At 41.1% G+C, this 24,193-nt stretch overlaps 3 protein-coding genes across 4 annotated transcripts in view; 1 reads left to right on the top strand and 2 right to left on the bottom strand.

The window, feature by feature from the left end:
• The window catches only part of NXF3 (nuclear RNA export factor 3), a 70,806-nt gene that overhangs the window by 29,798 nt on the left and 16,815 nt on the right, over nt 1-24,193 (top strand).
• BEX4 (brain expressed X-linked 4) lies at nt 397-1,908 on the bottom strand. Its single transcript, XM_030851481.3, has 3 exons — nt 1,794-1,908; nt 1,318-1,395; nt 397-982 (listed from the first exon to the last, which is right to left on the bottom strand). Exon 3 carries the CDS (start codon nt 975-977, stop codon nt 615-617), a length of 363 nt encoding a protein of 120 aa, XP_030707341.1. The 5' UTR covers nt 978-982; nt 1,318-1,395; nt 1,794-1,908; the 3' UTR covers nt 397-614.
• On the bottom strand, nt 12,113-16,288 carry LOC115849859 (small ribosomal subunit protein uS2-like). 2 transcript variants are annotated; one of them, XM_060292240.1, is made up of 2 exons: nt 16,090-16,288; nt 12,113-15,745 (listed from the first exon to the last, which is right to left on the bottom strand). In XM_060292240.1, the coding sequence occupies exon 2, from the start codon at nt 15,653-15,655 to the stop codon at nt 14,642-14,644; it is 1,014 nt and encodes a 337-aa protein (XP_060148223.1). In that variant the 5' UTR covers nt 15,656-15,745; nt 16,090-16,288; the 3' UTR covers nt 12,113-14,641. The 2 variants fall into 2 exon arrangements, with proteins under 2 accessions (XP_060148223.1, XP_060148222.1); XM_060292239.1 differs by having other exon boundaries at nt 12,113-15,741.

Raw genomic sequence — 24,193 nt, 5'->3', positions numbered from 1 at the left:
CTGCCGATGTAGGGGACACGGGTCTGTGCCCCGGTCCGGGAAGATCCCACATGCTGCGGAGCGGCTGGGCCCATGAGCCATGGCCGCTGAGCCTGCGCATCCAGAGCCTGTGCTCCACAACGGGAGAGGCCACAGCAGTGAAAGGCCTGCGTACCGCAAAAAAAAAAAAAAAAGCTCCCCCATCAAGGTATTTTTATGCAGATGGTGGACTCACACTCCTTGAAAAACAGTACGACATACATTCTTAAAAGATACTGAATTATGAATATGATCCTTTCTGGTTGAGGACAAGAAAAAATAGTCAAAAGACAATTGAGATTTTGAGTCCAGGGATCTAGGAGAGGAAAGGTAACATTAACAAAAAATAAAGACTTGTGTGTCACAGGAAGATTGCTTTGTAAACTGCTTTATTAATTTCGTATTATGAAAAGAATAATTTTCCTATAACTGGATGAAATTGCCCTGCTGACAGAAAGTTTCACAGAGACAAAGCAATATTCAATTAGAAACTGGTAAGTGGAAACACCAAAAGGTTTACAGAAAAAGTAAATCAGAAAAACTACAAGCATGTAGAGCAGAGGCCACATTACTGACCTCAGGGATAATCTTAGGATTCAAGGTATAAGGCAAAACTCATAATGATTGTCAGGTTCAGGAGTTTGGTAGCGCAAATGATGCCTCATTTGCTGCTTCTTAGTCTTTCTCCTGATTTCCATCATCTGCCCTACGTGCTTTTCTACATCATCCCCCACTTCATTGTGATCAATATGCCTGCTGGGTATGGCCCATCGAAAATTAGGGACAAGTCGTCTAATCCGTCCCAGCCTGACATTTCCTCCAGGCTTCTGGCCTCTACCCCCTCCTAAATCGCGTGATTCCTCTCCATTCTGCAAAGGGGCCTGGTCCCCGCCTTCCTTTTCCTGTTGGGTATTTTCCATGTTGAGATTTTTTACTGCTTGTTCCTCTTTGGACGCCATTGCTCCTAGAAGACAAAAGACAAGAGAATGGACTATTTTCTGGGTGGACTGATCAGCACCGAGGACAGAGGCCCTACTAAGCACCTCTCAAGACTTCCAGCCCCGGATGTAAAGGCTCTTCAAATTTTCGTTTTCCCACCTGAGAGGCTCCTTATGCCCTCTAGGGGGCCCCCAGTCCAAGCTCTCCCCCTCCCTCGCCCAAAACCCACCATTTGCCCTGCCTATCCATGCCCACGTCTCTGCAAGCACCAAAATGGAGGATGGGGTAGGGGGCAGTATTTGGGGCTTCTTAGGGCTATCCACACGTTCCCCCCACATCCCAACTGTCCCCCGCACAGACCTGGGCCTATCCTCGCGGTCTCCTGCTCCTCCCGATTCTTGCTGCAAGTGCGCCGCCGCAACACTTCGACTCGCAGACCTGCAAAGAGTAAGGGTGGGGGAAGGGGGGCTGCTGCATCCGGACGCTCGGCCCCTTCTCAGCCCCGCATCTCCCACCCCCGGCCACCCCCACCCAGCGTCCCCCGCTCCCATCCTCAGCCGCCCCCGCGCCGACCACCATTTTCTACCCCGAGAAGAAAGGGGGCGGGGCGGGGGTGTCGGAAAAGCTCGCTGTGTTGCGAGAAGCAGGCAGTCGCCTCAGGGCCGCGCGGCCCGCCCCCAGAGAAGGCCTACCGTTTTCTGTGGCCAAACGCTAGGCCGCAGGGGGCATGGGGGCTACGGTCTCCGCCCCGGGGCAACCGGATCCCCGGGGAGGGGTCCGCAGGCCGTGTCCGTTCGCCAACGCCACCTCTGGGGACCCCCCTCCGGGTCCCTTACCTGCTCCTCCCGCAGGGACCGAGAAGGCAGCGAGCAACAGCTTGGTCTACCGTTAGAGCGCGGCGAGCGCCAGTCGGCGCTGGCCATTCACGTGAGGCCTCCGTCACCGCGGGACGCCACGCCCTTGCCACGCCCTCTCCTGCACTACGGGGTCGCGCCGAGCCGGCCGTGCGCACCCCCCTGCACCCCGTGTCACTTGTCCAAGCACCGGCCTGGGCCCCGAAGCTCTCCTTTTTTTGTGTGTTCCTGGGCCTTTCTCTAACGGCCGTAGAAGGACAGTATCTTCCCAGGGGGCCATTGGCCATTCCCACTGCTCTTCAGGGGACTTGCCTTTGCCCTCCTCTGCTCCCAGGATACACCCCTCCCCCTTCCAGGATTCAGGCGTAACATTTTAGGGGGTGCAAAACCCCTCTGTACTGAAGATAAATCGCACTTTAATGCAATATTCTCAAAAAACAAAATTAATGCAAGAATATCTATGATGAGCAAGGTGCCCCAAACACCCCACCCCCAAACTGTTGTCCTCCTTGTTACCAATGCCCACTGTTTTCTCGTTTTCTCTATACGCAAATGCATGGTGGGGGCAACAGTAAGTGAATCAAGGAGATGGAGTTGTTTCTAATTATTCTTAACACTTTATTGTTTTGTTCCTGTTTTTGATTAAAAATTCCTTCTATTTATAGTTTACATTAACTTTATTTTTTGTTATGGAAAAATTTCAAACATGCAAAAATAGAATAGTATAATGAAAGGCAATGTACTCGTCACCCAGTGTACACAACAACTGAAAGTGTACTGGAACAACTCATGGCTGATCTTATTTCATCTATATCCTCACCCACTTCCCACCCTTAGAGATTATTTTTGAAGCAAATTCCAGACATAATATCACTTTGTGCATAAGTATTTCAAAGTGCACATCTACAAGGACTCTTTTTTACTGACAATCATAATACCATTATCACACCTAACAATTAATCATCCATTAGTATCATTTAATGTCCAATCCGTGTTCAAATTCCCAATTCTGTTATAGTTTTTTTAACAGTTTGCCTGGACCAGGGTCCAAATAAAACCTGATACCTACTGCTGCTTTCAGGATACTCTCTTTGTCTTTGGTTTTGAGAATTTGACTGTAACGTGTCTTGGTGAGTGTATCCTGCTTTAAATTTGTTGAGCTTCTTGGATGTATTTGTGACTGTCCTTAAATTTTAAAAGTTTTACCCATCATTTCTTCAAATAATCTTTCTTCTTTCTCTCTTTCTCCTTTTTCTTTTTGCTCCTCAGACTGGGTAATTTCAATAGACTTATCTTAAAGTTCCCTGATTCTTTCTGCTGCCTGTCTACATCTGATGTTGAACCTTGCTACTGAATTTTTCATTTCAGCTACTGTACTTTTCAGCTCCAGAATTTCTATTGTTTTTTTTTTTTTATAATTTCTTCCTGATATCCCCTGTTTGGCAAAACATCATTCACCTGGTTTATTTTAGTTCTTTTTCTTTACCATTTTGGTCATATTAAAGGCAGTTGATTTAAAGTCTTTTATATATATATATATATATATATATATTTATTTATTTATTTTTGGCTGTGTTGGGTCTTCGTTGCTGTGCACAGACTTTCTCTAGTTGGGGCAAGCAGGGGCTACTCTTGATTGAGGTGTGCAGGCTTCTCATTGCAGTGGCTTCTCTTGTGGTGGAGCACGGGCTCTAGGCACTTGGGCCTCAGTAGTTGTGGCATGCAGGGTCAGTAGTTGTGGCTCGTGGGCTCTAGAGCTCAGGCTCAGTAGTTGTGGTGCATGGGCTTAGTTGCTCCGCGTCATGTGGGATCTTCCCGGACCAGGGCTCGAACCCGTGTCTCCTGCACTGGGAGGCAGATTCTTAACCACTGCACCACCAGGGAAGCCCTGATTTACAGTTTTGAGGGACAGTTTCTATTAATTTTTTTCCTGTGAATAAGCTGAACTTTGTTTGTGTGCCTCATAATTTTTTGTTATTGAAACTGGACATTTTGAATATTACTATGTGGTGACTCTGGAAATCATATTCTTCCCTCTCCCCAAGATTTGTTGTTGCTGGCTATTGGTTTGTGGTTGATTGTTTGTTTAGTGATTTTTTTAAAACAATTTTTGTAAAGTCTGTATTCTTTATCATGTGTGTCAATTAAAGTCTGTTGCCTAAGCTTAGTGGTCAGCTGATGTTTTGACAGTTACTTTAAATACCTGGCGTCAATAAAAGTTAAAGAAGAAAAAAGAAGAAACATTCTCCCAGTCTTTGCAAATTGGTCCTTGCTGGGGAACTCATTCAGTCTTAGCCAGGCCATTTACAACTCTGCATTAGTCTTCACTTCCTACTTGCCTGAGCCTGAAGGACAGCCGAGGTGAAAGCTTTGGGTCTCCTCAGGCTTGTAAAGCACATGCCCACCTTTCCCTTTCATGCCATGTTCTCTCCTTTGGCAGCCATCTCATCTATACTTATATCTTCAATTGCTGTCCATCCACATATGATTCCTGCATTTCCCTCTCTAGCTCAGTCTCTGATCTAAATATCTTGCTGCATTCTTAACTTTCCCACTTGGGTGTACAAAGGTACTGAGAAATCAGGATGGCCCATCATGTTCCCTCCAGAAAGGATCCATTACATGTTGCTCATCCCAGTTAATATCACTACCTGTCACACAGATAATCAGGTGAAACATCTGAGAATCACACTAACACCTCCTCTATACCCCCAACCCCACTCTCAAATCTTTCATGAGTTCATCTGTTTGTTCATTCATGCATATATTCACTCATCTAGTAGAAAGAGGAATATTGCTGGCTCAAGGGAAAATGGGGATAATCACACAATCAGAGTCCTGGAGTAGGTGATCCATTGCTAGGAGAAGGGCTACCATAGGAAGATTTGTCACTGCAGGGAAAGTAGTGAGCATAGGTGCTGAGGCAGATAAATTGGTATGTTTGGTGCTGGGGGACATATAGACAATCTCTTCTGTGATAGCATTTATTTTTCCAAAAAAGCAAGAAGCCAAAAGAGCAGTTGAGAATGTTGAGGTGTGAGAGAGTGTTGAAGGTTTGTGCACAGAATAGATGTTGTGCCCCAGTGGTCTCAGATATTGAAGAAGTATACTGACTATGGAAATGTGGTAAAATTGCCTGCTAGGCCTGAGTTTTCTTCCCATATCTTACAATAGCTTTCTTTCTGCTTTGTCTCTCCCCACTTTTCCCACCAGGCTCCCACACTGGTTTTTGTCTTTTTCTGGAACAAGTCATACTCACTCCCACATCAGAGTGTGCTGTTCCGTAAGCTAATATCAAAGGTTCTTCACACACACCCTCAACTCATTCTTATCATCCAAGTCTCAGCTGAAAAGTCACGTCCATAGCATGGCCTTCTCTAGTGACAAAGCATGGCACAGCTCCAGGGATCATCATGTATGGTGTAGTCAAAGTAAGTGATGGTCTTTGAAGTTGTCAAACTGGGTGGCCCTGGAAATCCTTGACTGCCTTCTCCATAAATATTATTTTTGATCCCATTTCTCTTTTTTATTTACTTCATGGCATTCTTCACTCACTGAAATTACATTAGTTATTTTTTTATTTTATGTGTATCCAAAAGAGAATGTAAACCCCATAAGGGGAAGGGCCTTTCCTGTCTTAAGGACTCAGTAAACAAGTGCTGCATGTCTCAATTGTTACCTACCAGATACACCAAAACAGAAACATAATTAAAGTTGAATGGCAAAACCAACTGACATTGGAATCAGAGATCACAGTATGCAAAATATTTAAAGAAATCTTGGACATTTGCTATCCAGCAGTTCTGAAACTATAGCGAACATCAGAATCTACCAGAGGAATTGTTCAAAATACAGATTCTTGAACCTCAAACTCCAGGGAAAGGTCTAGGGTAAGGTCTTAAAAGTTGCGATTTTAACAAGAGCCCAGATGATTCTTATAAAAGTGGCCTGTGCTTCATGCTTAGACCAACAAATACCTTTTAAAATGCTGTTTTTCTCATTCTCAGACATAAATTGTAGCAATATTTTCTTAGGTCAGTCTCCCAAGGCAAAAGAAATAAAATCAAAAATAAACAAATGGGACCCAATCAAACATAAACTTTTGCACAGCAAAGGAAACCGTAAACAAAATGAAAAGACAACCTACAGACTGGGAGAAAATATTTGCAAATGATGCAACCAACAAGGGATTAATTTCCAAAATATGCTAACAGCTCATACAACTCAATATCAAAACAAACAGCCCAATCAAAAAATGGGTAGAAGACCTAAATAGACATTTCTCTAAAGAAGACATACAGATGGACAACAGGCACATGAAAAGATGCTCAATATTGCTAATCATTAGAGAAATGCAAATCAAAACTACAACGAGGTATCACCTCACACTGGTTAGAATGGCCATAATCAAAAAGTCTACAAATAATAAATGCTGGAGAGGGTGTAGAGAAAAGGGAGCCCTCCTACACTGTTGGTAGGAATGTAAATTGGTGCAGCCACTATGGAGAACAGTATGGAGGTTCCTTAAAAAACTAAAAATAGAGTTATCATATGATCCAGCAATCCCACTCTTGGATATATATCCGGAAAAGACGAAAACCCTAATTCAAAAAGATACATGCACCCGAATGTTCATAGCAGCACTATTTACAACAGTCAAGACATGGAAGCAACCTAAATGCCCATCAACAGATGAATGGATAAAGAAGATGTGATATATATGTGTGTGTATATATATATATATATATAAATGGAATATTACTCAACCATAAAACGAATGAAATAATGCCATTTGCAGCAACATGGATGGACCTAGAGATTATCATACTAAGTGAAGTAAGCCAGACAAAGACATATATTGTGTGATATCACTTACATGTGGAATCTAAAAAATAGTACAAATGAACTTATTTACAAAACAGAAACAGACTCATAGACATAGAAGACAAACTTATGGTTACCAAAGGGGAAAGTGGGGGAAGGGGTAAATTGGGAGTATAGGATTAAAAGATGCAAACTACCATATATAAAATAGGTAAACAACAAGGATGTACTGTATAGCACAGGAAACTATATTCAATATCTTGTAATAAACTATAATGGAAAAGAATCTGAAAAAGAATTTATATATATGTACATATATAATGGAATCACTTTGCTGTACACCTGAAACTAACACAATATTGTAAATCAACTATACTTCAATTTTAAAAATGGTGTTTTCCTAGGGGAAATTGCTTCTGTACCATTAGTCTGTTACCTATTATGCAGAGTTCTATGATATCTTCAGTTTGACTGCTGGTGTAATTACTGGGAAGCACAGTGTTCATCTAGGACCTCAGGTTGCTTTTCCAGATGGGATCTCATTTAACTCTTGGTAAACAAACTATCAGGGTCCACTGCAACCAATTTTTGTTTTTGAGCTTTTCTTTGAGCATTTCTAAGTATTTTTAAGGATTGCTATTTTATGTTTTCTATTCTTTCTTAGAAATCTTCCTAAGAATGAGGAGAATATTATCTCTTATTTTTAAATAGAGATAATAATAATAGAGATGGTGTGTTCATTCTACCTTGCACACACCACGTGGGACAACTGGGCCCTTTTGTAAAATTAACATATGGGATCTTATTGATCTTATTTTTTCTATATCTTGAGACATTTTGCTATTCATCATCCTAAGAATTATTTTATTGTTAGCTAATTATTCCCAGGTATACTAAAAAGACTAAAAAAATTGAGATAATGCAAGAATGATGGACTAGCTTACATTAAGAATGACGCAATACTGAAACAAGTCATATCACATCACCATTTAGTTTTTTACTGCATTGTCCAAAGTATTACACTATCTTTCAAGAAGGTATAAAAGAAGTCAAAAGACTCCATCTTTGCATTTATTTAATCCAGCTTTCACTGAACACAGGTGGGATTTTTTTTCCATTTTCTTCCCATACAGACGGAAATTGAGAGAGGAATTCATTTTATGGTTATTAAATCAGAAGATGTAAGTACAGTGACAGCAATATCAAACTGTGAGTCTTCAAACGACAGTATCTTAGATGAACTTTCTCAAACTCAAAAATCAACCAGTGAATAATGTACTTCTAAGGACCAAAATGATAAATGGTGTTCTCCATCAGTTTGACACTAGTCATACAATATGTTGTGACAAGAACTAGAAATGCCGTGTTTTGCTCAAAGGACATGGGGAAACTTTCTGTCATCTTTATGATATCATATATTTAATATATGTCCAACATTTAATCAGTAAGTTTCTAAGTAGACAAATGCTGAAATCAGGTAATTAGAAGGAAATAGATCATGTATAAGTGGAAAAAAGTCATTGGATTCATCATTCTAATTGGTGTTCATCAATCTAAAAATGAAAATGTTTTGCAACTATGGAGCAAGACAATGGCTGTCTTCCCTTAAATGAAATTATGAGCTGTCAAAGTTTTGAAAAATTTTGTTTTGATGATTTAAGTACAAGATGAACCAGAGTGGTGGTAAGACAGAATTTATTGGGGATGTAAGTGAGATAGAAGTGAAGAATCGGTATCTACAAGATGTATATATTCCAGATTCAGGCATGAGAGTTGATGAGTAAGTTACATTCACAGGATGATGGCTATTTGTGTATACCTATATTCAAAGCCAGGAAAGTGAGGAATAAAATTTGGGTTTGATATGTTTAAATTCTTGTTAAATGTTCTGATTTAGTTGTCCTCTGTTATCCCTTTTCTTTTCACTCCTGTAAATTATTCATAAATTGACTTAATACACAAAACATCAAATGAGTATTTTGTATCCAGAAGGTGATGATGATTTTGTCTTGGTATTCTTTTTTTAAATATATTTATTTATTTGGCTGCTCCAGGTTTTAGTTGTGGCATACGGGATCTAGTTCCCTGACGAGGGATCAAACCTGGGCCTCCTGCACTGGGAGCACAGAGTCTTAACCGCTGGACCACCAGAGAAGTCCCTTGTCCTGGTATTCTGAGTGGTAACATTCTTGAGTGGCTAGGAGAACTCAATATTTTTATCTTGTTTAATCAATGCGGCTGGTGGGAGTGACCTCTCCAAAGTGCCTTTATGATGGGAACCCCTGACTCTCATTTCAGTGTTCTACTTAGCCAAGTCAATAACACACTGTGTGCTTCCTTATCAGCTTCTGTGCCTCAAGATCAAAGTTCACAAACTTTTCTGATGCTAAATCTAGAAGTCAAAATAAGACAACTGGAGAGCTTATGAAATAGAGGGGTGGGGGAGATTTTCTTCTCCTATCCTAGACTCGACTGGAGATCCTTCAATTAAATGCAAATGATATAATGACATTCCTTTTTTTAAATTTATTTTTTTTGGCTGTGTTGGGTCTTTGTTTCTGCACACGGGCTTTCTCTAGTTGCGGCGAGCTGGGGCTACTCTTCATTGCGGTGCACAGGTTTCTCATTGCAGTGGCTTCTCTTGTTGCAGAGCACGGGCTCTAGGCGCACGGGCTTCAGTAGTTGTGGCACTCGGGCTCAGCAGTTGTGGCTCACGGGCTCTAGAGCGCAGGCTCAGTAGCTGTGGCAAACCGGCTTAGTTGCTCCGTGACATGTGGGATCTTCCCGGACCAGGGATCGAACCCATGTACGCTGCATTGGCAGGCGGATTCTTAACCACTGCGCCACCAGGGAAGTCCCTATAATAACATTCTTTCTCCAGGACTCCATCAGGCAGCCAATTCTAACATAACAAATTGGCACAGAAACTCACGTGGGCAGGTAATGAATTTGCATGCATATCCCTTTATTGTTACATTTTCAAGTATTCCCTCTAGTAGTCAAGCTTTTCAGTTCATGTCCAGGACACCTCTTTTAAGAAGGGAAGAGTCAAAGTGGGAAGCAAATTGGCATCTCCTGAAGTGCCCCACTAGGTGCCCAACACTGGTGGTTTAAAAATGAGGAAGGCTGAGGGTCAGAGCAGTTAAATATCATTCCCAGGCCCCACAGTTAGTAAAAGGCTGAGGAGATCTTCTCACCAAGGATTGTCTGAATCTAGTGACCATAGTCTCGCTACTCTCCCACTTGGACTTCTCTTTTAGATGGTAGCCTTGCAAGGATGAGGAATGATTGAGCTTATGCTTTTTTGGGTAGGGGAATCCGTGCTGAGTGGTACAGGTTACCAGGGGATTTATCTTCCTCCAGTTGAAGATTTCTGATAGATACACAGGATTAGAGCTCATGTAAGAAGTCTGGAATGAAATGTGAATTGGAGCCTGCGTACCTTGATCCCATTAGGTGCCTAACACATGCATGGTGGCCATGTTCTACTTTACTCTTTCTGAGTCTCATTACTCTCTCTGCAAACTGAAGTTGCTGGACTAGGTAACTGCTAAGGTCCCTTTCTGCTCTGTTTTCATAAGGGCTAAAGATGGCCACTTAATAGTTTTTGGATGCTGCAAAGTGAGTCAGAGTTCCTCATCAACTGCCCCATCCCTCCTTGTCGGCTGCACTTCAGCCATATCAGACTGTCTCCTGGCTGTGTACCCCAAGCACATTGGGTACATTTCCTCTTCCATGCCCTGTGCATAGCCAGGAATGCCCATATATGTATTCCACTTCCTCTCACAATCCTACTCTTCCTGTACGATTTAGCTCAAAGCCCATCTCCTCTGATGATTTTGACTGGCATTGCCTGGCACACAATATTTTCTCAAGAAGGGCATGACAAAAGAATGAGGCCATTAACCAGTGAAGGTTTCATATTCTTAATGCATAAAAAACAATAAATATCAGAAAAGGTGGTTAATTATATCAGTAATTAGGGAAATGGAGGTGAAAACAACAGAAAGCAATATTTCAGAGTCATCAGTTGAGGAAGACTTATTTTAAAATTCTCTAAATACCAAAGTTCTGGTTTGTTTTTGTTTTATTTTTTTGTTAGGAGTATGATGTATAAATTGAGAATTTTCACCCACTGCTGGTGGCAGTTTAAAAAGGTGCAAACATTTGGGGGAACAATTTTATAATTTCAAGTAGAGCTTATTCATGTCCTAAGACTCAGACATTTCATGCTTAGGCACATAACAGCTGGAAACTCATACATACGTACATACATATATTCATAAAACACTATACCATTTAAGGAATAGTGCAAGTATTTCGTAACAATTTTCAAGGCCACATAGCTTGGTAAGAGGCATTACAGGGATTCTAACCCTGATTTTTCTCATTCTACACTAGCACGCTGACTCCCCCGCAGACAGTCAGTCACCTTCTAGGGCTCATGTAAACTTATTCGATGTGAAAACTCTGCTAGAATCTTGCAGTTGTAAAGGACAGGGACACTAAGTAGGCAGTTGTATAGATAAGTTTAGGGCTGAACAGAGAGAGAGAGGTGTGAAATAGGAGTTTGAATACAGGTTGCCAGTGCCTGGCACATAGAGATTGCTCATAAATATGTAGTGAAAGGATGAATGAAATGTCAGTTTTGGAACGATCAGCCTCTGGCAGTGATCATACATCTTTACAACTTTTACCTAATTGTATATGAGATAGAGGCTTGTTTCATACTTCCAGTTTTAGAACCTGCTTTGTAAAAATTATTTTTAAAAATGTTTATACTTTTGACAACATGAAATATGGACTTTGGGTAATAAAGGGTGTATAGATATAGGTTTATTGATTGTGACAAATGTAGCACTCTGAGGTGGGATATTGACAGTAGGAGGGGAATTGTGTGGGTTTGTGGGAGCAAGGGGTACATGGGAACTCTCTGTACTTTCTGCTCAATTTTTCCTTGAACCTAAAACTGCTCTACAAAATAAAGCCTATTTAAACAAACAAAAATCTTTATTGCTTTGGTTTTCTTTCCTTGCTAAAAAAATATTATATGCTTGGGGAAAATTTAGAAAGTAGAGGTCTTCACCAGCTGGTGAGGAGAACTGGAATTGCAACTTGAACCTCACAGTTGAGGACAACAGATTAGGTGGGGATGAGGGAGCACCAGGGGTTCCCTTAAACCCACTTGATGGACTTTTCTGGATGTGAAATGTGGCACAAGACCCTGTGCTTCCACTGCTATTACCTGTGCAGTCTCTGATCCTGTCTGATAAGTAAAATTTGGGATGATGCTATACGTAGTTTCTAATTTGCTTCCTCCCCAGCCCCTTCACTATTAATTATGGACATATTTTCAGAAAAGTAAATCTCTCTCTACAACAAAAAATTTGCAAATAAATTTAAGACCAAATTCAAACCTCCTGTTTTAAAATGTTATTTTTATTATAATTACGTAAGTAGTAAATCTTGGATGTAAGATAAATTCGAACAACACGGAAGTGTACATAACATCTATATTTCGCCGCAACCCTGGAAATATCCATTGCTGTAATTTGGTGTATGTATAATTTATATATATTGTATGTTATATGAAGAGCTGTATAGAAAGACCTTTTCGTAGGAGAACATCCTCCACACCCAGCCACCTGAAAATACTGAATTCAGTGTTTGTTCACTGTCCTGGCAATGCAGAAGAGTCAGAAAAACTAAAGGCTGAGCATTTCTTATCTTCATCAACTTTTAGACCTTGAACTCTCTATTTTCTTTACAAGGCCTTTCCTTTTCAAAATTAATACGAACTGGCTTATGTTTCTCCTTCCAATGAATAGCTAAACAAATATACCAAAAATCCTTCCCTACAAATCAATATTCCTAAGCCACATCCTCCCCTCTCTCCTCATTTTCATAAACAACAAACTTCTCAAAGCAGGGGGAACTATATTCACTGTCTCCACTTTCTAACCTCCCTGTCATTCCTCAACCCACCCCTGTCTATTGCCTCTCCATTCAGCTGAATCTGCTCTCAACAAGGTCACCAATGGCATCATTGTTGTAAAACCCAAAGGAGTTCCTTTCAGCCCTTATCTATATAAATGAGCCCATGTTTCTGATGAAAACAAGACATGCTCCTTGATTTTGGTTGTTGTTAAAAACAAATCACAGACTTACAGAAAATTTGCTGGTATAAAACAAAGAATCCCCTGCCCCACCCCCTTCCCTGGACCATATGAGAGCAAGTTGCCAACACGATGCCCCATAGCTCCCAAATACTTTAGAGTGTATGTCTTACAGACAAGACCATTCTCCTATATAACCAGAAGACAACCATCAAAATCATGAAATTATCATTAATAAAATGTATCACAAGCTAATCCTCAGACCCTGTTCAAGTTTTGCCAGTTGTCTTAACGATGTCTTTCATAGCAAAAGGATCCAGGACAGAATCTTGTACTGTGGTGTCTCTTTAGTTTTCCACAGTCTAGCAAAGTTCCTCCGTTTTGTCTTGACTTTCATGACCTCGACATTTTTGAAGACTGTGGGCCGGTTATTTCATACCCTTTTCTCCCTCCCTTCCCCTTCCATTGCCTGCTGCCTTGAGACTTTCAGAGCTACAGTTCTAGATCTGACCACCAGGGGGGTATCTATCAACACTGACTACATTTTACAAAGGAAAAGCCATGATTTTCTTTTTTTTCCTACCCTTATTACAGTGACTCACCAAACTGTTTGCTAATTCCTTTCTACTTTCCAGGTCTGTTTTGTGTATGACCTCTCTGGCATGTGACTGATTTGAACCAACACTTCACCTAAGAAATTATATAAATGGCAAATCGGTACATGAAAATGTGATCAACATTATTCGTCAATATGGAAATGTAAATTAAAATTACAGTGAGATATCACTACACCCCTATGAGAATGGCCAAAATTAAAAATGCTGACCATACTAAGCACTGACGATATTGTGGAGGATCAAACCCTCATACACTGCTGATGGGAATGAAAAATGGTATAACCACTTCAGAACCAGTTTGGTAATTTCTTACAACATTAATCTTACATCTACCATATGCTCCAGCCATTGAACCCCTAAGTATTTACCCTACAGAAAGAAAGCATGTGTCCCTGTAAAGACTTAAACCCAAATGTTCATACCAGTTTTATTTAAAAGAGCTTCATGTTGGAAACAACCTCATATCCCTCACCAGGTTAATGGATAAAACAAACTGTGATATATCTGTATAATAGAATACTACTCAGCAATAAAAAGAAACTATCTATACAGGCAACAAATGGGTAAATCTAGAAATAGGCTGAATGAAAGAAGCTAGGAAAAAAGTACATTCTATACAATTCTATTTACATAAAATCACGATGAAATTAATTAATAGTGACAGAAGTTCAGTGGTTGCCTGGGAACAGGAAAGGTCCAGGGGAGGAAGTTGGAGGCCAGAGGCAGGTGGGTGGGAGATTACAAAGGGGCACGAGGAAGTTCATTATCTCTGCTGTAGTGTTGGTTTCATGATGTAGACATATACAAAACCGTATTAAAGCATACAGTTCAAATGTGTGCCATGTATTGTATGTCAATCATAGGTCAATAAAGCATTTAAAATATATTTTTCTAAGTCTTTGATGCAATTAAAATAACCAGGAGAACAATACCCATCAATATGCTCTTATCATATTAATAGGTCCACACCATGTCTCACCAAATTCATCTACACCACATATTACCAAAATAGAAATCATCTTTTGCAATGAGGTATGTTGAAATATTTAGTGAAAGTTGATGCACATGTCCTTCTGAAGTACAGACTAAAACTATTATTTCTTGGAAAATAATCATAAAGATATTTTAGAATATCCGGTTATTTTAGGGGATATGGCTGAATATTATTATAATAGGGAAGCTCTAGAGTAATTATTATTTTTCAAAATACTAAATCCTCATAACTGACATTTTATACTAACACTTGGAAACATTTTGGCATTTAAACATTTTGTTACGCAATGGATAAAAATGTGGTGATCAGGGAAGAATCCATGGTACAATCACAGATTGCTAGGAAAAACAACGTAGCATATTTCTTTTGTTTTTTTAGAAACTGTTTATTTTCCATCAACCTATTTACATTTTGAGTTTGTGGAAGAACAGTTTCAGACCACTCAGTGGTTGTTCCTACCCACTCAATGGCCTGAGCAGTGGGAGCTGCAGACCAGTCTTCAGTGGCAGGCTGAGCACTCCAGTCTTCAGTGGAGAACTGCTGAATAGGCACAGAAGGCACCTGCACACCTTCAGACCAGTCCGCCACCTCAGGCTGAGTAGCAGTGAACTCAGGAGCTGGAGCAGTCCATTCACCTTGAAATTCCTCCTTGGCCACAGCCTTCTCAGCTGCCGCCTGCTCTTCCTTTTCAATCTCTTCAGGATCTCTGTAGAAGCAGAGATCAGGCATGACCTCCCATGGGTGTTCACGGGAGATGGTGCCACGCATGCGCAGAACTTCCCAGGCAAGCATCCACCACATCAGACCCACTGAGTGAGCTCCCTTGTTGTTGCATGGGATGGCAATGTCCACATATCGCAGAGGAGAGTCTGCGTTACACAGAGCAATGGTAGTCAGGTTAGCATAAGAGGCCCCAGTGAGAGGCTGGTGGTCAGCCCTGGGATCAGTAATCACTAGAAGTCTTGGCTCCCGGAACGCTGCCTGGATCTGGTTAGTGAAGGTTCCAGGAGTGAAGCAGCCAGTAATAGGAGTGGCTCCAGTGGCAGCAGCAAACTTCAGCCCAGCTCGCTGGCCAGTATTCCTGGAGGATATGACACTGACATCAGCTGGGTTTTCAATGGCAACAATGGCACGAGACTCCAACAGAAGCTTCTCCCAGGTTCCCTTCAGATTTATGATGTAGATGCCATCACTTTTCCTTTTGTAGATGTACTGTTCCATTTGGAAGTCAAGGTTGGTGCCACCTAAGTGGGTTTCTGCTGCAAGGAATTTGAGGACATCCTTCTCCTTCATTTGCAGGACATCAAGACTCCGGACATTGTGAAAGTTTCCCTTTAAGTTCCGATGGGAATACAGAACAACGCCGTATGGACCCCTGTCTGGCTGGCACGGAAAAGGCAATTGCATATTTCAATACCCATCTGACAGACATACGTGAGAATCACTGACTATTATTTACACAGTTAGAAAATATATATGTAAACTTATTGCAAATGCATATTAAACATCAAGCAGCTTCCTCAAGCTATAGAATTCATTGCTTTTGCACAAATAAGGCATTTCTAAGATGGGCCTCAGGACTACTACAAAGCAAGTAGCTGCTGATGGAATGACATTCCACCTGCTAAACCTCTTTCCCATGAGATCAAAGTAGCTTCTCTACTTTTAGGCTAGAATCTCACAGGAGCTATTTTATAACATGCTTTTGTCCAGATCTATGAACTCACTAGAGCCAGGCGTCATATTCCACCAGGAAGTGAAGTGTTGTGGTTTCCTGAAGACTGCTGCCCTTGAATCGGGAGTAGAAGCTCCAGCAGCCATCAGGACACATGCTCAGAACCTGCCCCCTTCAGACACCTGATATGACCAAGGCCACCGGCATGAGAAGTTGCACAGGGAGAGACAGATCCAGCAATTACCATGCTTTACTGGGTGCCCTGCACCGTGCTAGGCACTGGGTTAGTGACATAGACAGTGAAACAACTGAGCAGTGATCCTAACTACCAGATGTTACAATGGGTTTCTCACCAGGGCCTTTTTCTTTTTCTTTCCTCATCTCTCCCCCAACAACGAAGTTGATAATAAATAAGAAGTGGCCAAACATTCATGATCCCACAATAACCACAGGACTATAGGCTTACTCATGTGTTATCACTGAATGTTCACAGCGATCCTGTGGGGAAAGCACTGTTATCCCCATTTTCCAGAGGGGAAAGCTGAGGCTTAGAGTCGTTACCTGTGTCACCTCCCGCGCCCCTGCCTTTAGAAGGAAAGTGGCTCCAGGACACCCCTGGAGCAGGACACCGCACCCACTGGGGCTGGGCGGGACCCCAATGGCTTTACCTACGAGACAGCGGAGGCACCTAGCCCCAAAGCGGGAAAGAGGCGACTTGGAAGCGGATCCCTTTGTCTCCCCACACCCTAGGGCGGTCCAGCCACCACCGCCGGGACGCACACCCTCAGCTGAGTCCCAAACACCTGAAGGCGGGACCTGTGCTACTCAGCAGGTCACGTCAGTCTCTGCAGAAAAGTCGTCACGGTCGCCTTATTGACGTCAGGTTTCCATGGCAACCGCGAGGCGCAGGCTAATCCCCCACACCGGAAATGCCTCTTGCACACTCCTCCACTCCCTGGATTTCGGTGAAAGCAGAGGACCTTAACTCTGGCTACCACCAGAGAAAGCATACTAATTAGAGGCACTAGACTGGGATCCGGAAAATTGGCGAACTCTGCCCAGGCTGATGGAAAAAAACGTCCCTGTTGTCAGGAATATGTTTGCTTTAAAGAGACAAGAGTGGAGTTAGTCTCAGTATACAGAGACCCAGGGAAATATCCTAGGATTCTTGGAGATGAGCTAGCCCTCAGAGGGCTAACAGAAGTTCGTCATCTATGGTAGAACATTAAGAGAATGTCTATAATCGTGTGATTGAATGATCTAGGAAGTTGGAAAAAAGTCACTTATTTATTTATATATTTATTAAGTCATTTAAAGAAACATTCAGAGGTGCTTCAGGGAGGCAGGCCTAGAAAAATATAATCATTTAATAGGCAGAAAGAAACCTAGTCAATTCCCCATACAATTGGTTTCTGTTGGGGAAATTCTTATTCTCCATTCCTGATGTTTTCTTCCATGAGGAGGGACATCCATGACCAAAATACTTCTAGCCTCTCTGTAATTCACTTCTCTATTGTGGGAATCACTTACCTGATGAGTGACTTTGGAAGGAGGGACACACAGCCCATACCCTTTCCCTTCAAAATTCTTGAAGCAAGCTGCCTTTATAGAGCACATGTTTACTCTGTTCTCAGGGGTGAGTCTAACAATAGATCCACAGCTCTTCTCCCCTTTTCTGAGTCTTGCTGGCTCCCCAACTTTTCCTATGATCCGTTACAAAATGCTTGTGTCTTTAAGGGGTCCCCCAAACATACCTTTTATCCACATCTGGGCTCTAACTCAAGAACTATGACAAAAGAATAAAAAGAACAAAACATCAATTCTATTACTTATAAAGGTGATATTGGAGAAAATGACTTAGATTTGCAGGCAATTGGGCTTCTTTTTTAATAAACCCCAGAATCATACTGACTTGACCAACTAAAAGTGCTTCACGAGACAGTCATAAAGGCCAAAGACTACAATGCAGAGCTATTTGCTGCTGGTGAAGAAGCTCTGTCTATATGTGCTCAAGGAAAGTAACTTCCTTGCCAAAGGTTATCCCTGTAGCAGGAGAGTGTTTCAGGAAACAATCTGAGAATCACTTTTCAAAGTGAGTAAACACCCTTTGTTCTATTACTCACCAAGCAACGTTCTGAGGGTATGGTGTTCCATGTGGTTTATGGAGCCAATTGTAGCAACAACCTCTCTGTTCCTTAACACAGGAGATTGCATTGGAGACTCCTCCTGGGGAGGGGGATTGGAATTAGGTTCTAAATTCCAAAAGTAGGGTGAAAATCACATGTCATGAAAATTTCCTATGGAAATCCCTTCAAGAAGGAATAGAAATATTCAGAAATCGATACCCACATATAAAGCTATATGCAATCTATAGCCGAAACTATAATGAAGTCCTACCAAGGCTTCAGGAATCAGTGAATCCCTATCCTTTCCAATGATTACAGACCACAGAAAAAAAGTACACCCCAAATACATGTTTTGGATATCCATTTCTACTTAATAAAGTCCCACAAATAATAGTCATTTATTATCTCTCAGGATTCAGTATGTTGACTCAGCTCAGTTGAGTGTTTTTCTGCTCCACATGGTTTCTGTCACTTTAGGTCACAGTCATCTGGAGGCTTAATTCAGCTAGGACATCCAAGAAGGTGTACTCACATGGATGATTGGTGCTGATTGGTGGGCTCAACTGGGGCTGTTAAACTTAGATTCATAGTCTCCTACTCCAGGGTGTCCAGATTTAGCAAATAAAAATAAAAGACACCAAGTTAAATTTCAATTTCAGATAAACAAAATCACATTTCATTTGACATACTTATGCTAAAAATTATCCCTTAGTTCTCTGGAATTCAAATTTAATTGCGTGTCCTGATTTTATCAGGCAACCCGACACAAAGAATGCTTTGTGGAGGAGAACCAAGGTGCTGGTGGTGAGGTATGGCTGTCTTGTCCTCACGATGTATGTGACAAAAAAGCATGGGCTTCTCACCAGAAACAGGTGGCAAAGAGGTTTCTCCCCAAGCCCACTGCCATAACTATGGATATAACCGGCAGCCTGGGCACCTTTAGTTGCTGGTGACCGATCTGTACAAAATGTATCAGGATACATACTGCTGAGGTGATCACCTCTGTTCTCCCTGTGTTTAACTTCCCTTCAGCAGGGAGCCAGGCTTGATGCCCCTTCCCCTTGCCTCCAGGGAAGTTTGTGACAGGGTTTGGAGCAGAGGCTGTCTGACACCTGTGTTTCTTCCATCTTTTGTAAAACCTTAAACTTACAGTAAGGATTGGGCTGTTTCTACCTGCTACAGAGCGGAGGGCTTCTGAGAGCCTGGAGAGGGAGAAGAAGGGAGATTTCTCCCACACTGGGATGAGGTCAGAGATCTACATGTCCCTCCAGGAGCAGGGACCTAGCACTGCTCCATATCAGTGCTTGTGGTGGTTCTGTGGATGGTTCATCAAGGCTGGGCAACCAGCAGTAAGAGAGATTTTCTCCTTTGAATCAAGCAGTCAGGGGGCCCGAAGACATTGAGTCACCTGTGTTGATGGTTCAACCCTGAACAGTGTGGACAGATGGGTCATGATGGCAGGGGTCTCACCCGGCTGCCTCAGGAAGACAAGATCCCACAAGTGGGACTTCTTTGTCAAAGAGTATGGACATTGAATATTTTTAATATTTACTGTTTAGTTGACCTTTGTAATCTTATTAGTATTTAGCACAAACAACCACAAGACGAGAGCACCTGTTTTTGCAGATCTGAGTCCATGATGGGTTTTACGTTTTTATTATTTGCTAATCTGATATCCTGGTGCTAGAACGTTAGATTATTTTAATCTTTCTTTGTTATAGTTCCCTATAAATGGCATATCTCACATTTGTGCCTCAGAATATATCCTGAAATAATTCCAGAATTTGAAAAGAAAATCTGATCAGTGACTTTATGTTTATGCTGCATCCTCTTTAAGTGGAAAATGTGGGGATACAATAACTCCATTCACTGCTGGTGGAGGACAGATTGGTACAACCTCTTTGCAGAGACATTGGCAATATCTATGAGAGAAGAAATAGTGAGGTCCCCATCAGCTGCTGCGCTCTTGGACACTGGCTGCAGAACTTCTTGGGCACCTGTGCCCCAGGAAATACGTGAAAGAATGGTCAGGGCAGCATGGAGTCATATGAAAGCAGCCCCACAGTCACCTTACTAGAGAAATCTCAAAAAAACCACTATTTTCAGATTTTAAAAAGGTTGCTAAAGGGAACTAGCTCTATGATAGTATTTATATGTTTATAGCTGAAACATGCACACAATTATATACCTTACATTATTCTCACAACAACTCTGGGAGGATGGCATCATTATTCCCATTGACAGATGACAGATTCATTCACTAATGGAAGATCAATCTTCCAGAGGCATCTTTTAAGGAACAGGAATGGGATCTACCTCCTACCCTCCCCAAAGGGCATCCAACAGTCTCCTTGACAGATGATGACCTTCTAGAACTTAAAACTTGTAGTTTTACATGTTTCTAAACTGTGCCCACTGAGGTAATATTCACTCCCCATCCCCTCTCTTTGAAGAAGCTGATGGTGCAGATGAAATCCTAGTGCATGGTCCTGTAGAGGGTAATGGGTCTGGTGTCAAAGTCAAGGGTTTGTGATTCCTGCCTCCCCTTTATCTGCACTCTCTTCATCTGGGGGCTCAATGGGAAACTGCTTTTCCAATATCAATCTAAAAGGTAAAATAAAGGGGCATAAAATGATGAGGAATTAAAGAAAATGGTTTGATGATCTTCTTACCTCACCCTGGATTCCTCAGCAAAGCCATCCTGCAACACAGAAATGGCCCCAAACCTCCTTTATTATGGAAGTGTGAATATGTGCTATTTCTGACTGCCATGTTTCCAGGTGATTTCTATGGCAGATATGTCTCAGGGTCTCTCACAAGGCTGCAGTCAAGGCAAAGGTAGTGGCTACAGCTACCTGAAGGCTCAACAGGGGGAGGCTTAGATAACAGTCATCACTTTCTAGGAGGGAGGAGAAAAGTGGGCCATGTCTCACATTTCTTGAAGTCCTACAATGTGTCATATACTCTGTGGAGGGTTCCCCATTTACTCCTCCCTATAGTCCTGTAAGGAAAGCATAATGGGTGCCCTTTTGCAGAAGAAAAAGGGCAGGCTAACAGAGGCTAAGCAAGCATTCCTGAATGGCACACCACATAATGGGCAGGGATTGCGTTCCAGGTTTTGTCTCCATCACAATTTTCCATTCATCCTCAGTGAAGCCAATATGGCCTCCCACCAAGAATCTGAAAATTGGTTCTTGAGAATAGGGGAAGGAAGTAGACATTACAATGGTTTGTGGCCCTCCAAAGGTCCACAGTACATAAATAGATGTAAACTACATCTATGGTATTAAAATTTCACATTCTGTGCAATAAAGTGTTGGCAAAGAAAAACTGTCTAAAGAGCCTCCTTGAGGGAGTAATAATGAAAGTAAGTTGAGATACACTGTGTATATCCAGCAATCTCTTATATAGGTGATAGGGCTTAAGGACTGGTCATTTTACACTCCCCTATGGGCACTCACTCAAAAACCCCTCTTGGTGATGATGATGACGATGACAGAAATGAAATCCTGTCCCTGGGGCCAAGACACCTGTGAATGGGGACCAAGTGAATTGACTGATTTTAAGGTGGTAGACAAGTTCTCAGTCAGAACAGGTGCTTCCTCTAGGATAGGTGGTCTGAAGAGTAAGATATTAATGTTGACAAAACTATTTTATGCAAGTAGAACTCTAAATTGTATATCCTTTAATCTTCACATTTATTTGAGTAAAATATTATTAAATCCACTGTTTACATCAGAGTATAGGAAGTTTGGAGAAGTTAGATAAAAGGGGGAAACTTCTTTGTTAATGCCTGCTTAGTAGTGTAACCTGGACTTCACTAAAGCTTCTCCTATTGTGTCCTGAAGCCACCAGGACATGTCCTAATCCTAATTTCTTTCAGTGCTCATATTTCATGCTGCCAAGGCTATCAATTTTTTAAATATAATGAGCCATATTACTTTTAAATTATAATATTAAAATTTAAAAGACTGTATTACAAAATAATCATTAAAACTTGCTTGACAAGGCTGGAGTAAATACTTGAAAATTATATGAAGTGAACTCTCATGATATTGAAGCATTCCCAGGAACCAATATAAACAGATAATCTAATGATGTTGTGGTAGGCAGCCCCTAAAACAGTCTCTAATGATCTTCACCTTCTGGCATTCACTTCCTTATATAATTTGGCCTATTGTGTGTGGGCTGGAGTTAGTGACTTTCTTTAATGGCTAGAATATATGAGAAGAGATGGGGTTCAATTTTGAGACAAGGTTACAAAGAGGCTGTGTCTTCCTTGTTGGTCTCACGCTCATTCTGAGAGAAGCCAGCTGCCATGTTGTGAGCTACCCAAGTAACAAGGAACCCATGTCTCTGGCCAGAAGCAGTGAGGCCCTGAGACCTGCCAGTAACCAGCTACCTTTGCCTTGATTGCAGCCTTGTGAGAGACCCTGAGCCAGAGCCTTCCACTTTAGCTTCTCCCTGATTCTTGATCCAAAGAAATGGTGTAGTATTATATATTTGTTATTTTAAACATCTAAATTTTTGAGTAATTTATTTTTCACCAATAGCTGACTAATATAAATATAAACAGAATTCATTCAAAGAGCAATATACATGTCTTAGAAACATTTAAAAACACAGCTAATGAAATACAAATGAAAACATAAAGAGATACTATTTTTGATGCAATAAAGCAAGTTGCAAAATATGAATAAGATGATTCCAATATTGAAAAAAATATATGTATGAATAAATATTTTTGTGTATCTGTGATTATGATAATAATTCACCTATAGAGAAACACATCTGGAGAACATGCACCTGTCTGTTGATAATAGACACCTTTGGGTCAGGAGACAGTAATCAGGCAGGAGGGAGATTCAGGGTAATTTAATTTTATACATGTACAGTTCTATATTGCTTGAAATTCTATAAACAGAAAAATTTATTGATGAAAATTTGAAAACACAAAATACTTTCACAGATAAAGTAGTTATGGTTTTATTGTTTTAGAAATGTATTCAAAGAATACTGATTCATACAGAAAATAATCTGATTACAATTTTTGACACTGGATCTGTACACGTAAGTGTGTGTCAGTGTGGGTTTCTCTGGCTGAAACTTGATAATATCTGTGTGCTTCCATGTCTCAAGTTCTATCACCTTATGTATTCATGGGCTGTGCATCCTTGTTATTTGGATTCAAAATCCTTGATGGGTCCCTTTTTAAGTTTGTGAGCTTACGCAAAGTACTTAACATCTTAGTTTCTTATCTATTTCATCTGTACAATAGGGATGAAAGTGTCACATAATAGTTTTATGAATAAATGTTGCCTGGGCCAAAACAAATGTTACCTAATTTTGATATTGTGATATGTTTAAAGGCCACTAGTATTTTTGCAAGCATAATCATTAGTTGATTTATATCAGTTTCAGGTGTACAACATAGTGATTCAACATTTTTATAGATTATACTCCATTTAAAGTTATCATAAAATAATGGCGATGTTTCCCTGTGCTGTGCAATATACCCTCGTAGCTTTTTTATTGTATACATGGTATTTTGTACCTCTTAACTCCCTACCCCTATCTTGCCCCTCCTCCCTTCCCTCTGCCCACTTAGTGAGCAAAATTGGGCACCACTGTGCTATAAGGTAATGGTTACCCACTGGTAACCACTAGTTTGTTCTCTGTATCTGTGAGTCTGTTTCTTTTTTGTTAAATTCACTAGTTCATTTTATAGTTTAGATTCCACACATAAGTGATATCATACAGTATTTGTCTTTGTCTAATTTATGTTGTTAAGCATAATATGTTCCAAGTCCATCTATGTTGTTGCAAATGGCAAAATTTCATTATTTTTTATGGCTGAATGACATTCCATTATATATATACATCTTCAATAACCATTCATCTGTTGATGGACACTTAGGTTGCTTCCATATCTTGACTATTATAAATAAGGCTGCTATGAACATTGGGGTGCACGTATCTTTTCCAATGTGTTTTTGTTTTCTTTGGAAATAGACCCAGGAGTGGAATTGC

The sequence above is a fragment of the Globicephala melas genome, chromosome X, assembly GCF_963455315.2.
Source record: "Globicephala melas chromosome X, mGloMel1.2, whole genome shotgun sequence".
Classification (NCBI taxonomy): Eukaryota; Metazoa; Chordata; class Mammalia; order Artiodactyla; family Delphinidae; genus Globicephala; species Globicephala melas.
Note: the sequence above shows the minus strand (reverse complement) of the source record. Positions and strands in the feature narration are given on the sequence as shown.

Bases quoted from the DNA above. Each gene is read 5' to 3' on its own strand.
- LOC115849859 (XM_060292239.1), bottom strand. From the start codon at position 16,183: ATGGCTGCTGGAGCTTCTACTCCCGATTCAAGGGCAGCAGTCTTCAGG. The intron at 15,742-16,089 runs GTGAGTTCATAG...CGTGCCAGCCAG, and splicing joins GAATATGACGCCTGGCTCTA to ACAGGGGTCCATACGGCGTT.
- BEX4 (XM_030851481.3), bottom strand. From the start codon at position 977: ATGGCGTCCAAAGAGGAACAAGCAGTAAAAAATCTCAACATGGAAAAT.